Genomic DNA, 13606 nt, shown 5'->3' with positions numbered 1-13606 from the left:
AAGACCAGGGGGATCTGCAGACCCGAGAGGGGAAGGCTGGGTGAGAGATGAGCCGTGGAGGAGTGCGGACGGCCCGGAGAGCCAGGGAGAGACCAGAGTGACGGCGCTCCATGGAGAGGACAGGGGCTACCTTCCGTAGCCTAATGACCCTTGTTTTTCTGAATGTTTTGGCAAATGCTTCTGTGCCCTTCCTCCCCTCTAAGCCAGCCATATTCCTACACATTCTTTGGCTCACAATCCCACATCACTTCCTCTATGAAGCATGGTCTGCTCCTGAGATAACCACCACCTCCTCTGAGCAGCCACGGACCTAGTTCCATGACAGCATTTGACAGCTTGTACTGAAATCAGTTAGTTGCATCAGTTTCTGCCCAACAGAGAAGAAGTTCCTAACGGCAACGACTGTATTTTATTATTATTTTTTTAATTTATTTCATTTTATTTATTTATTTTTAAAGATTTTATTTATTTATTTGACAGAGAGAGAGATCCCAAGTAGGCAGAGAGGCAGGTAGAGAGACGGGGAAGCAGGCTCACTGCTGAGCAGAGACCCCGATGTGGGGCTCGATCCCAGGACCCTGAGATCATGACCTGAGCCGAAGGCAGAAGCTTAACCCACTGAGCCACCCAGGCACCCCTATTATTATTATTATTTTTAACTGCTAAAGTCTAGCTCAGTAACCTGCCGTATTACGTGAGCACGAGGTCTGCTTCAAGTCCTGTTCAGGCTGGTGCCTTTTTAACCCTGGACGGCAAGTTTTGCTTACTCTTCCAGTTTGATCATTTATAAACATAGTCTTAGAACTAGAAGACTGAATACCTAATTATCCATTAGGTGGATAATCAATCCCATTTTGGAAAACCAAAACAGGCCAAGCAAAGCAAAGGTCCCAAATCCACAGCTGCTCTGTATATCTATGCTTGGACTGACAGCTGTTGAACGCTGGCCCTCTCCCAGACGCTGTCCCGGGCGACTCATTTCATAGTGGATTAGCCACACAGGCCTGACTCACACTACAGATCTTAAAAGATCATATGTACCAACAGACTGTAAGAAACCCATTTGCCCCATCAATGTACGAGGAGCCCAAGTCAATGTAAAATGCACCAGATCAACCAAGGTCAAATGCTGATCTTGCTAGTTAGACGAAAAAAGAAAAAAAAATCAAGTTTTCAGCATGTTTTAAAAACTGTAATAGCATAAGCATTTGCTTAAATGTAAACCAAAAGGTAAAACAAGAGCCTGGGAGAGCTGACAAGCTTGCAAGTGAGACCAACACCAAGAAGCTTGGACTAGAAACCCAGAGATCTGGCACTGCTACACAAGATGCTGGGGACTGTGACCAAGTGACCTAGGCTCGTGAAGGGAGGGGAAAATGGATCTCTGAAGTCCTCTCTAAGGCCAAACAGGCCTATTTTCTGGTTGTAGAAAGTTTCCACAGGCGTAAAACACGTTGAATCCACTAGGGGGCAGATGACGCCCGTGGAAATCTAGCTACAGGCCCCTACCCGGTTCATTTTTAGACTCAATTTTCTCTGAATTCCCACAGCCCGACTCCCACTAAAAACAACAACACAAAAAAACCTGCCAGAGAGATTTATTAAACAAGACACATTTTAATGAGAACCGTGTTCTTAAAGACTCTGTTTCCTGAGTTAAATTGTTAAATTTACTGCTAAAAACAGCGGTAAATACAGTTACTCTGTCACACAATGGGGGCTTTCTATTTGGGATCCATTCCCCCTCTACCTCCCACCTTACTTTTAAATACCGCAGTCATTGGCATGAAAATGCCAACCCCTTTCCGTTTTATTACACACACACACACACACACACACACACACGCACAATGACCTCATTTGATTTTCCTCTTTCTTCCTAAGCGACGCTGTCTGGCCAGCGATCTCTGAGTCATCCTCTCATTTTTCCCATCGAACATAAGAAACACAAGCAATTATCAATGGCAAATATTTAGGTACTTAAGGATGGAATACAGTTTGATCTTCTTAAAAATACATCACGTTTTCTTTCTTTCTGTTAACCTTATTAAATTATATTCTGTATGCTGAAATGGGGACCTTACATTCTAACCTCTGAGCTTTGGTTAAATTCCTGCAACAGTCTACAAACAGGGCTTCCAGACATGAGGCAAGTGTCTTCATTGGAAACGGGACCCTTGAAAACACGCTTTTAAATATATTAAATAGGTTCATTTTGAAGAACTACAAGTCGTAATGACTCATTTACTTAACTAAATGGATAGCTGCTCCCTCCAAGGTATTTCCACAACTCAGGACATTAGCAAGATCCAAATGATTAACGAAAGAGTGTATCTGCTCAGATGCTCGCCTCCCCTAAGAGGGGCAGAGAGAGAGGTAGAATGGAAAAGGCAAACATCTGCTCTTCTATTCATGTAATTCTGATTTGTTGTAAAAGCAAGGACCCATGCGCTAGCGTAATGTGCAAAAACCATCAGTAAGAAGAATATAATCCCTAAGTCATTTTCCTGTGTGTGGCTCCTACAGATACTAACAAGCAGCCACATACATCAAAGGTCTGTTGGAAGGTTGATGCCTGAATGAGAGGACGTTGGAAATGTTCCTGGCACCATGTCCAAAACACACCAAGCCTTCAGAAACCATCAGCGTAGTCATCTTCAAACTGGTGCCACATGGGACCCTGTGTTTCCCAAATGTCCTCAGCTGGGGGGAGTGGGGGGCTGTGATTCCTGTCCCTAGGGTTTCAGTGAGGGCCATCCTCTGGCACGTCTGCCAGTCCCTCCACCCCGTCCCTTCCCCGCCACAGGAGCTGAGGTGGCTTCCCCAACAGGTGACCGGGGGAAAGGGCCGGTCTGCTCCTCAACAGCTGGGAACTGGCTTCCGGCAGTGATCGTGGCCACCCCTTAACCTACCTGAATCCTGGTCAGGTGCTTTCGCCTAACTGGGGGCTTCAATGTTAGCCAGCCCGGTTGGGTTCAAGTCTAAAGCAGACATACGGCCCTCCACCTGTCTGAACTTCCGCTGGATCAGAAATTCGGAGGGGAAAGGAGGGTCTTATTCATCATCCCACTGAAATCCAAAATGCCTCATCCTTTCCTCTTGAAATAATGTAATTATTTTGTCACAATTATGTGGGGACTAGAAAATCAGCTATAACAGAAGTCAAAATCTTTCCCACCAGCCGTCATGGCACACTACAGGCGTTCAGGGACAGCCGTGCCCGTGAGCAGGAATGAGGCGAGGGTCCGGACACTCCACGGAAACATCATGGAAAGTGAGGCCCAGCACATCGGCTCTGGGTTCTATCCATGGGTGCTGAGCACCAGTAGAACATGATTCTGATCTAAAGAATTAAGAAGATCCAACTGGATGTCATAGAATGTAAGTGATGACGCCAATTTGAATTAGTTAATAATTTTTTTTTTTAATTAAAGAGAAAGCATGGGCTAGGGGAGGGGCAGAGAGGGGGAAAGAATCTGGCACAGACTCTGCACTGATGGCAGAGCCTGGCGCGGGGCTCGATCCCAGGACCCTGAGATCATGACCTGAGCCAAAACTGAGAGGCAGATGCTTAACCACTGAGCCACCCAGGTGCTCCACAAAAGAAATATCTTTAAAGAAATATATTCCATTGCTTTTTTAAGGCAGTTCCTAGTGATATGTTTTGATAGAGGGTCTTCTGGTAGTTTCTTTTTTTTTAAGAGAGACAGAGAGAGACGAAGGCGTGCACACACAAGTTGGGGGAAAAGCAGAAGGCGAGAATCCCAAGCAGGCTCTCCACTGAGCACGGAGTCTGACTCAGGGCTCCATCTCATGACCCTCAGATCATGACCTGAGCTGCAATCAGGAGTCAGACGCTTACCCAGCTTGAGCCACCCAGGTGCCGCTTCTGGTAGTTTAATAAAATTCAAAATCATTAAAATGTTCCCATTTGGGAAATTCTATTTAATCTTACTAGAGACTGAATTAAAGAAAAAAGATCTCTTGCTCAAATATACATGCCTTCTGATTCTAGACCGTATATATACGGTCTAGAATCATATATATATGATTATAAATATAAACCTGTATATACACACACATATATATAAAACACTTTAAATATGAAAGAACACCACATTTTCTTTCCACTTTCAGTATATGTGCTGCTGAACGGAGCACATTTTCTTAAATCCACAGAAGGACGATGCCACAATGGAATAAAACAAAGAATAATTAAGGGAAATTTAAAAAAAGAAAAAGAAAAATGGAAGAGTTATTCTAAGGCCAAGAGCCAACAAATGTGGAATGTCTTGCTCTTTTCTAAGTGAGCTTGGGTCTTTGGAAAGACGCACTGGTCAAGCTATTCGAAACAGAAATCCCGTCTGAGGAGCTCAGGTACCTACTAAACATTTTTCTCATTCACCTTCTAAGCAGCTTTTGTGTCCTGGGGCTGCCCGGGAAGGCGCCGCTGGTCCAGCGGGCAGTGGTTGGGCTCCTGACGCCAGCTTCCCGCGTGGCCCCCTGCCCAGCCCTCTGCCGGTCTCACAGCGGCCCGGTTACCTGATGAGGACACACTGGTTGTCGTGGCGTTTCCACAGGCATCGGTAGCACTCATTGGCGATGGCAAAGACGTGGGGGGGGAGCTCCCCCAGGTGGCACCTGCTGTAGCGCTCCATGGTGGCCCGCTCATACAGCCCGGCGATGGTCTTGTAGGGGTTCACCGAGGCAATGATGGAGCCGATGTAGGTCTGCAGGCACACGGGGCAGGGAGACAGAAGGATGCCGGGTTACATGTGGTTGGGTGGCCAGGGTTGGGGGTCGGGTGCAGGACTAGGGTGTGCCATGTCCACTCACGCTGGGACAGAGACAGACGAGGCTGGATTCAACTTCACGCTGTTCCACACTCCGAAAGGGAGGGACCTGTCACACCTCCCCAAAGCAGCCCCTGTCGCCAGCCTTAACAGAATCCACCTGGGTCTGCTTGAAGAGGAAAGACAGGGCTCCCCTGTCTTTGTCCCTGGCATATGTTTTTCCTCCACCTTTTTGGTACAGAATCTTGTCATTCTATCCAAATCAATGGAGCCATTTCAGAGGACTCGCAGTGACAGGTAAACCACAGAAAGATGGGGAAGCAGCCCAGGCCCAGATCCCTGTTCCCGGTGACCTCCTCATCCCGTGCCGGGTACAAAGGACCGTCCACAGCCCAGGCTCCTTCCTCATCAGGCGGCTCTCAGGAAAGAGCAGGATTAAAGAAAGAACGTGAGCAACACCAAGGGGCCGGGGCCAAGAGGAACGGAGGGTTACTGTTTAATGGGTTCAGAGCTTCTGTTTAAGATGGTGAGAAGATTCTTGAGGTAGATTTGTGGTTACAGTTACACAACCCTGCAAATACACTGGACAGTACACCTAAAAACAGTCAAAATGGTAAATTTTATGTCATGTATCTTTAACCTTTTAAAACAGTATCAAGACCATTTTGAAAATTCTGGACGCCACAGAAGTGGTCTGGATCTGAGATGCCTGACGATCTTCCCCTTCTGGAACAAAATCCGGGCCAGAAATTAAGCAAAATCTTCAGAGCAGCAAAGCAGAGAGGCTACATCTATGAACACACAAGGCCTGCCGCCTCGTCCATATGGACCAAACTTGTTCTCTTGGACTTCTGCAGGAAACGCAGACGGAGTTTGATGACCAGGTTTCTAGCCTCAGACACAGCGGCGGCAGCAGACTGCAGGGGTGGAGGCGAGCGCCGTAACCACCACCACCACCTTTGACGGTTCACACGCACTGTGCCAAGTGCTGCACTGGCCCTCCAAAATTCCTATGTTGAAGCTTGGACCCCCAATACCTCGGAATGTGACTGTATTTGGAGCTAAGGCCTCTAAGGAGATGATTACATTAAAGTGAGGCTGTTCCGGCGAGCCCTAATCCAATCTGACTGCCCTCCTTTTAGGAAGAAACACCAGAGATGTGTGTGCATAGATAGAGACCATTCGAGGACACAGTAAGATGGCAGCCATTTGCAAGGCAAGGAAGGAGCCCTCAGGAGAAGCCAACCCGGCCAACACCTTGACCTTGGACCTTTAGCTTCCAGAACTATGAGAAAATCACTGTCTGTTCAAGCCACCCAGTCAATATTTTGTTATGACCCCCCCGAGCTGATCCACATGGGGGGCCTGACGCTTTCACATTCACAATAATCTAAGGAGCTTCACAATTCTACTAGCCTGATTTTTCACAGGCGGAAACAGGCATAGTGACGGTGTCGTGTTCACCCACGTGGCCAGGAAATGGTAGAGGGGAGATGTGAATCCAAGCAACCCAACTGCAGAGGCTTCTCATATCCCTTGGCAAGACACAGCGATGCAGCACAGGGAAAGGAAAAGCATGCAACACGGGGCAGGGAGTCCTAACATCCTGAGAGCATCTGTACCACGTTGTGACAATCTGTTCTCATTTACAGTCACAGGGACGGCCAGGAACGCCCAGCAAAGTATCATATGCTCCATGGAACAAGCTTCAAATGTAAGGAGTTTACGTTTTAGAAATATCTGAACCAAAAAGGTTAAAAACATAAGTTATTATCACATGACGAATGACTCCGCTCCTAGATATTTAACCAAAAGAACTAAAAACAAGTGCAGCATTGTTCACACAAGCTTAAAGGTCAAACCACACAGATGTCAATTACCCGATGGGCGGGTCAACCAGGTGTGGTGCACCCATTCAATGGACTATTATTCCGCCCCACAAAGCAATAAAATACCGAGGCGTGCTACTGTGGGGAGGAACCCTGACAACATCACACCAAGGTGAGGAAGCCGGACACCGAAGTTCCCATCCATATCCAGAAAAGGTAAATCCATAAAGACAGGTTGGGGTAGTTACTATAGGCAGGGGGAGGAGGCAGAAATGGCGGGTGGGTGGGGACTGCTTAGTGGATGGATATAGGGTATCCATTTGGGGTGATGAAAATACTTGGGAATGAGACAAGAGGCTGTCTGTACAACATTGTGAATGTCCTAAATACACTGAATTGCATATTTTAACATGGTTAATCTTCTGTTATGATATGTTCACCTCCATTAAAAAAAAAAAAAAAAAGATAAGAGTGCCTTAGTGGGGAAATGTTCAGGTCTTTGGAAACCTCAGCTTGCCAGAAAGTCTATTTTCCCCAGTCAGGGCATGGGGGAAAGATCTGGCCATAAAGAAAGATGGAAACTGTTTTTTCCTCTGGGAAAGGTATGTCCTACTTCTAAAGGAAATGGAGAACCATCTGATTCCCTGGAGGACACACTCAGATCCCATCAATGCTTTGACCACAGGTACTGGTGCCTTCCTTCATGTCAGCTGTTTGCAGGGGTGAAGCAGGCAGGCAGGTAGTGCTTGAGGCTCTGGGTGTCTAGCCCCTTCCACTACTTTGTCTAAAATGTCAGACCTGCTTCTACCTTTTGGTAGCTGTATGATTATTTTTTTTAAGGATTTTTTAAAAGTTTTCTTAATTTTTAAGTAATTTCTACACCCAATGTGGGGCTCGAACTCATGACCCTGAGATCAAGAGTTGCATGTTCTTCTGACTGAGCCAGCCAGCTGCCCCGACTATTATTTATATTCTGGAAATAATCAAAACTCAAAAAAAAAAATCATTTTCTTCTGTTGAAATATTGTCTTACTTTTTTCCTACTTTGGCAGAAATGAGGACACTTAATGCCTCCCCTCTTAAAACAGCAGGGTAGGCACACTGAAATCCTCTTTCTCAGTTACAAATAAAATTTAAAAGTCACAAGGTATTAAGCTGAGAATTAAATATCATTAATATTGGGATATTAACCCATTATTAACACAGTTTTTAAAAAATGATATACCTTGGAACACCTGGTTGGCTCAGTCAGTAGAGCTTGCAACTCTTAATCTCTGGGCTGTGAGTTCAAGCCCCACACTGGGCATGGAGCTTATTTAAAAACAAAACAAAACAAAAAAACCCCCAAAATTTAAAAAAAAATGATATGCCCAGCCTGTGTCTTAAAAATTGTGCACACCTGTTCATAACATGTTTGTATGGTAGTTCTTAAATTTGGGGAGATAAGTCTTTCTTTCAAAAAAAGTATTGATTTACTCATAAAGAGTGTCATAACCTTTCCACAAGAGCTTTACTTAGAAAGTGATCATTTTGGTCAAAACCTCATGCTACCCTGTCCTGGTTGGGCAACCCCACTGGTCATACAGCGTGGCTTAAAAGATCACTCATCCCGGAAGTGTGGAGGACATGGTTTTTGTAGGGGGGTAGGAAATTCAAGGGCATTAAATGTTTGTTAGCAAAGGTGAAGCTGGAACATCCAAAATGGTCTTAGGCCTGGTCTTCTTTTTAAGTAATTAATATCACACTTTGCCCAGTGCAACAGCTGTGAAGTGGTTCAGAACAACAACGTGGTTGGAGGCTATGGCAGTTGCCAACGGCCCGCACGTGCCCCCTCCCCAGTCCCCACCCCGCAGTGATTCTAGAGGAGGAAGCCAGACGTTCAGCACAGTGGTACCCTGCAGAACTGGCTGTCGTGCCTGGTGGACCCACTGGTGCATCACGAGACCTTTCCCCATTGAGCCCAGTCCCTGCCACACAGTCAGAGCTGGCCTGCTGGCTGAGACCTCACGGTGTCTCTGGCTCACAAGATCATTCCAACACATCTACAGGTTGCTCCATTGTTGAGTTACCACCCTGACTCCAAGACAGAAGAAAACCACGCACACCGTGCAAGAGAACGCTTTCACCGAGAACCTCGAAAGGCACATAATTTGCGGTGAAAGACAAAAATCCAAAGTTGGTTTAGTTATAAGACACTATTTGTGCCAAAGGACTGCCATGGCTCTGGTGGTTGGACGCTTTTCCTAAAACAATATTGATCTTCATGTCTGACTTCCCCAACAAGATGTTGAAAATACGTTCCTCATCTTCCAATCTTGTCAACTGCCATGAAGACCGTGTGGTCCCTTATTATACATTGTTGAGAAATTACAAGTTCTGTGTAAATATTACTAAAAATAGACTTTCACCACTTTATGTAAGAAAGCCTGATTTTCCCCATTTTGATGGAAAACTTCTGGAAACATATAGCATGTGCCTTTGTGTTTTCAAAACCAGGTGAGTGCACCTAATCTAAGCTTTAAAGGATTTTTGGTCTTATTCAGTCTCTCAGCCTGTAACAATGACGCTCACACTGGATGAGGCAGACACGGTCTTCTCGTCACCAAGCCCAGATCCTGAGCTCGCGATGGCTCCTCCAGACGGCAGCTTCTCAGCCTTCCCACGCACCCCAGGTAGCACTGTTTGAGGGGCTCCAAATCTCCGTGGAATAAAAGGCTGTAGGCTTTTCCTTCTGACGATGCGGTGTTGGAGAAATGGCGGAAGGTGCTGAAAGAGTCTGCAGGTAAGAGATCACTTTGCTGGGGCGCCTGGGTGGCTCAGTGGGTTAAGCCGCTGCCTTCAGCTCAGGTCATGATCTCAGGGTCCTGGGATCGAGTCCCGCATCGGGCTCTCTGCTCAGCGGGGAGCCTGCTTCCCTTCCTCTCTCTCTCTGCCTGCCTCTCTGCCTACTTGTGATCTCTCTCTCTCTGTGTCAAATAAATAAATAAATAAATAAATCTTTAAAAAAAAAAAGATGCTGTTAAAAAAAAAAGAAAAAAGAGATCACTTTGCTGTATAGTTAAAAGGAAGATACCAAGCCAGGCTTTTACTCTACTCGTATTGCACACGCCACATAATGCATGAAATGAAGACACACATTCAAAAACGATCTGTATTTCAACTGCTTAAAATTTTCACCTTTAAGGTTAACATAAGAGCACTTTGGGGGCACCTGGGTGGCTCAGTGGGTAAAGCCTCTGCCTCCGGCTCAGGTCATGATCCCAGGGTCCTGGGATCGAGCCCCGCATCGGGCTCTCTGCTCAGCAGGGAGCCTGCTTCCTCCTCTCTCTCTGCCTGCCTCTCTACCTACCTGTGATCTCCGTCTGTCAAATGAATAAATAAAATATTTTTTAAAAAGAACACTTTGGCAGGTGCCTGTCCTTAACTATGTGACCGGTCACACCCCCTGAACACTTGCATATCTTTAGGCCAGATGAAAAGTTGAATTCCTCTGTCTCCATAATGTCCAGGAGCCTTCCTGCCAGGTGTAGAGAGATCACTTAAATCTAAAATAGCTGCACCAGATTTTAAAAGATCAAGCACTTGGTGGTATATGGAGACATTCCAACGTGGCTCTAAGAATGAAGGTATTCCTGATGAGGTCCTTCCTACTTTGTGGTAGAGACTTCTAACATATAAAATATATAATCTAAGAAAAGAGAAAATTCCTCCAGTTTAGGCCATATTAAATACTCTTAGCAGAGAAAGCTAATCTACACATATTTATAACAGGTCTTGAATCTCTTCATGGTTTTCCTTAAATCCATGTTCTCCAAGCACTTTATTTTCTTTGCTGTATTCCTACTGAGTGAAGAATGGTTTTTTAAACTTCATATTCTCCAGCGTTTTTATTTTTTAAAATATTTTATTTATTTATTTGACACAGAGAGAGATACCACAAGCAGGCAGGGAGGCAGGCAGAGGGAGAGGAAGAAGCAGGCTCCCCACTGAGCAGAGAGCCTGACGCAGGGCTCCATCCCAGGATCCTGAGATCATGACCTGAGCTGAAGGCAGGGGCTCCCCACTGAGCCACCCAGTGCCCTCCAGGGTTTTTTAAAAATGGTACACAATAGATAAAAGGTGTTAGCGACCCAGGTATCCATCAGAGGAAGACTGGCTAAGTAATATGTAGTATACACATACTGTGGAGTATAAGTCTTGAAAAGGAAGGAAATTCTGACACACACAACCTGGATGAGCCTTAAAGACATTAAGCTAAGAGAAATAAATTGGTCCCAAAGGACAAATATTGTATGATTCCACTGAAATCATGCACCTAGAGCAGTCAAATTCACAGAAACAGAAAGTGGAATGGCAGCGGCCGTGGGCTGGCGTGAGTGGGGATGGGGGACTGATTTTTCTTTTTTTTCTAAGATTTTTTTTTTTTTAAGCGAGAGCACGTGCACATGAGAGTGTGCACACATGAGCGGGGGAAGGGGCAAAGGGAGGGATTCTTCAAGCAGACTCCTGGCTGAATGCAGAGCCTGACATGGGGCTCGGTCCCATGACCCATGAGATAACGATCTGAGCGGAAACCAAGAGTCAGACGCTCAACTGAATGAACCACCCAGTTCTGGAAGACTGAAGAGCTCTAAAAGGTTCACAACAATGTGAACGTACGTAACACTACTTAACTCTACACTTTAAAATCGTTAAGATGACAAAGTTTGCATATATTTGATGACAATTACACATTTTAAAAATTAAAAAGATACTGAAATTTGCAAAGTTTGGTATTGATTAGTATATCAATCTCTTTTTTATAATCTCAAGGAGAGACGTAAAAACAAGCACAGAATTAAGAGTAAATAACAAGAAGCATCACACTCCATTTCCAGACATGTACTTTCAAATTTTAACCCAAATTGAGAAACAAAAATATTCCAGTGACAAATTACAGACTGTTTAGTAAGGGAGAAGGCGAAAGGCATTTAGATTTTCAGGGACAAAATAATCTAATTAGAGCTCAAATATTAATAAATACATGACAGTAAATTCAACAAACGGGCTCCCAAACATGGGGACAGCAAACAACCAGGCTTAATTTGAACTAAACTCAATAATCTGACACCTTAAAAAAAAAAAAAAGAAAGAAAAGGAAGAAAAAGAGTAAAGAATATGTAAAATGTGTGGGCACCTGGGTGGCTCAGTGGGTTAAAGCCTCTGCCTTTGGCTCAGCTCATGATCCCAGAGTCCTGGGATCCAGTCCCGCATCGGGTTCTCTGCTCAGCGAGGAGCCTGCTTCCTCTTCTCTCTCTGCCTGCCTCTCTGCCCACTTGTGATCTCTGTCTCTCAAATAAATAAATAAATATTTTTTTAAAAAAAGAATATGTAAAATATGTGCCTGGTATACACAGAAAACCCATTTTTTTAAAGCTCTTTTTTTTTTTTTAAAGTTTTATTTATTTTAGAGAAGGGGAGAACATGAGTGGGATGGGCAGACAGAGACAAAACCCCAAGCAGACTCCACACTGTGTGCAGAGCCCACTACCGGGCTCGATCTCACGACTCTAAGATCAGGACCTGAACCAAAACCAAGAGTCAGACGCTTAACCCACTGTACTACCCGGGCATCCTTATTTTTATTTTTTAAGATTACAGGAAACCTTGTCTCATGTAGCATTAAAAACGCCTCTCCATAACTGGAATTTAAGTTAAATTTAATAATCAATTAATTTTTAAAATGCCTGTCTAATATAAGACCTCCATTTTGTACAGAGGTTAATTAGGCTCTTAAAGCATGAATGCACGAGCTTTACTACTTCACCTACTCACTAATGGCCTAAGTCATTACTTAAAAGGCTTGTCACCAGATTTTAAATGACAAGCCTGCATATTCCCAAACCACCTTTCTGTGACATTTCATAATTGGGGGGCACAGAGGACAATCCGACCCATACAGACACACCTTCACAGCCCTCACCTGCTCCAACACAACCTTGAGATGTGGGGAGGCCAAAGGCCACTGTCCAGCCTCCTCTGACAGACAAGGGAATGGTTAACTGCTGCCCCTACAGTCACAGCACCGGTGAGTGAGATCCAGGACAGCAACGCGGGCTCCCAGTATGCCACACGGGGGGTCTGTGGTGGCCCTCTCCACCGCTCACCCATGCACGAAACAGGGATTATCTCGGACTCTGTCCAGCTCATCGCCAGGGGCCAAAGACTCTATGTCTTGCCCGTTCGTTCCACTTTCACTGAACTCTAGATTCTATGTCCTTCCCTCCAACTCCTACCTCGGCCTCGCTCAGATTTTCATAAAAGCTGCCTTCCTCACTGATTTCCAAAGGGGCCTTGTGCGTTCAGTCCGAGCTCCATGCTTGACCCGTGACACTCTGAAGATGACAACCCTCCCGCTTGGAGCCCTCCAACAAGTCCCACCGTCTTCAGGGTCACTCAACTGGGATATCTGAGAAGACAGTCTGAGTGGCTCCCAAAAGGGGAGAGAACAGCCCGAGTCCTAACGAATTAGTCGGACTTAGTGGGGGAGGGGCTTCAGTTACCGAGTTTTCGTTGCCGATGCCCATGGTCGTGCCAAGTGACACTTCCAAACCCCCCTAAAACAGAAGTGTAAAACCACATGGCAACCACAACAGCAGTCGTCCCTAATCGCTTATTCAAAGGAGGACAAATCAGGTGAAATCCGAGAGGTCTATTAGCAAAAATAATTATGGCCAAGGCCATCTTATCCTTCCCCCACTATCTTAAAACATACCACTCTGCATGGGTTACTGTCTTGCTAAAACAAACGGATAAGAGAGTCACTGAATTAGCCCAGTTCAAATGTAATATAAGTAAAAACGGTGACTGACAAGCAAAGGGGGTCCAAGAAGAGCCTTGCTGTAAATTAAGCACCAACGGAAGCAAAGATCACTTGGTAAGAAATCCCGAGAGCTGTGACACATATTCATTACGTGTTCAACCACTTATCCCTCCACAAGAAGG

General features: G+C 45.3%; 1 protein-coding gene across 2 annotated transcripts in view; it reads right to left on the bottom strand.

Moving 5' to 3' along the window:
* The window catches only part of MYO10 (myosin X), a 213488-nt gene that overhangs the window by 100485 nt on the left and 99397 nt on the right, over positions 1-13606 (bottom strand). For both annotated transcript variants that reach the window (XM_044233626.1, XM_044233636.1), the window contains exon 4: positions 4543-4730. In XM_044233626.1, coding sequence (XP_044089561.1) covers positions 4543-4730 — 188 coding nt within the window. The remainder of the gene's footprint in view (positions 1-4542; positions 4731-13606) is intronic.

This window comes from Neovison vison, chromosome 1 (genome assembly GCF_020171115.1).
Source record: "Neovison vison isolate M4711 chromosome 1, ASM_NN_V1, whole genome shotgun sequence".
NCBI lineage: Eukaryota > Metazoa > Chordata > Mammalia > Carnivora > Mustelidae > Neogale > Neogale vison.
This window is presented reverse-complemented; position numbering and strand designations above follow the sequence as displayed.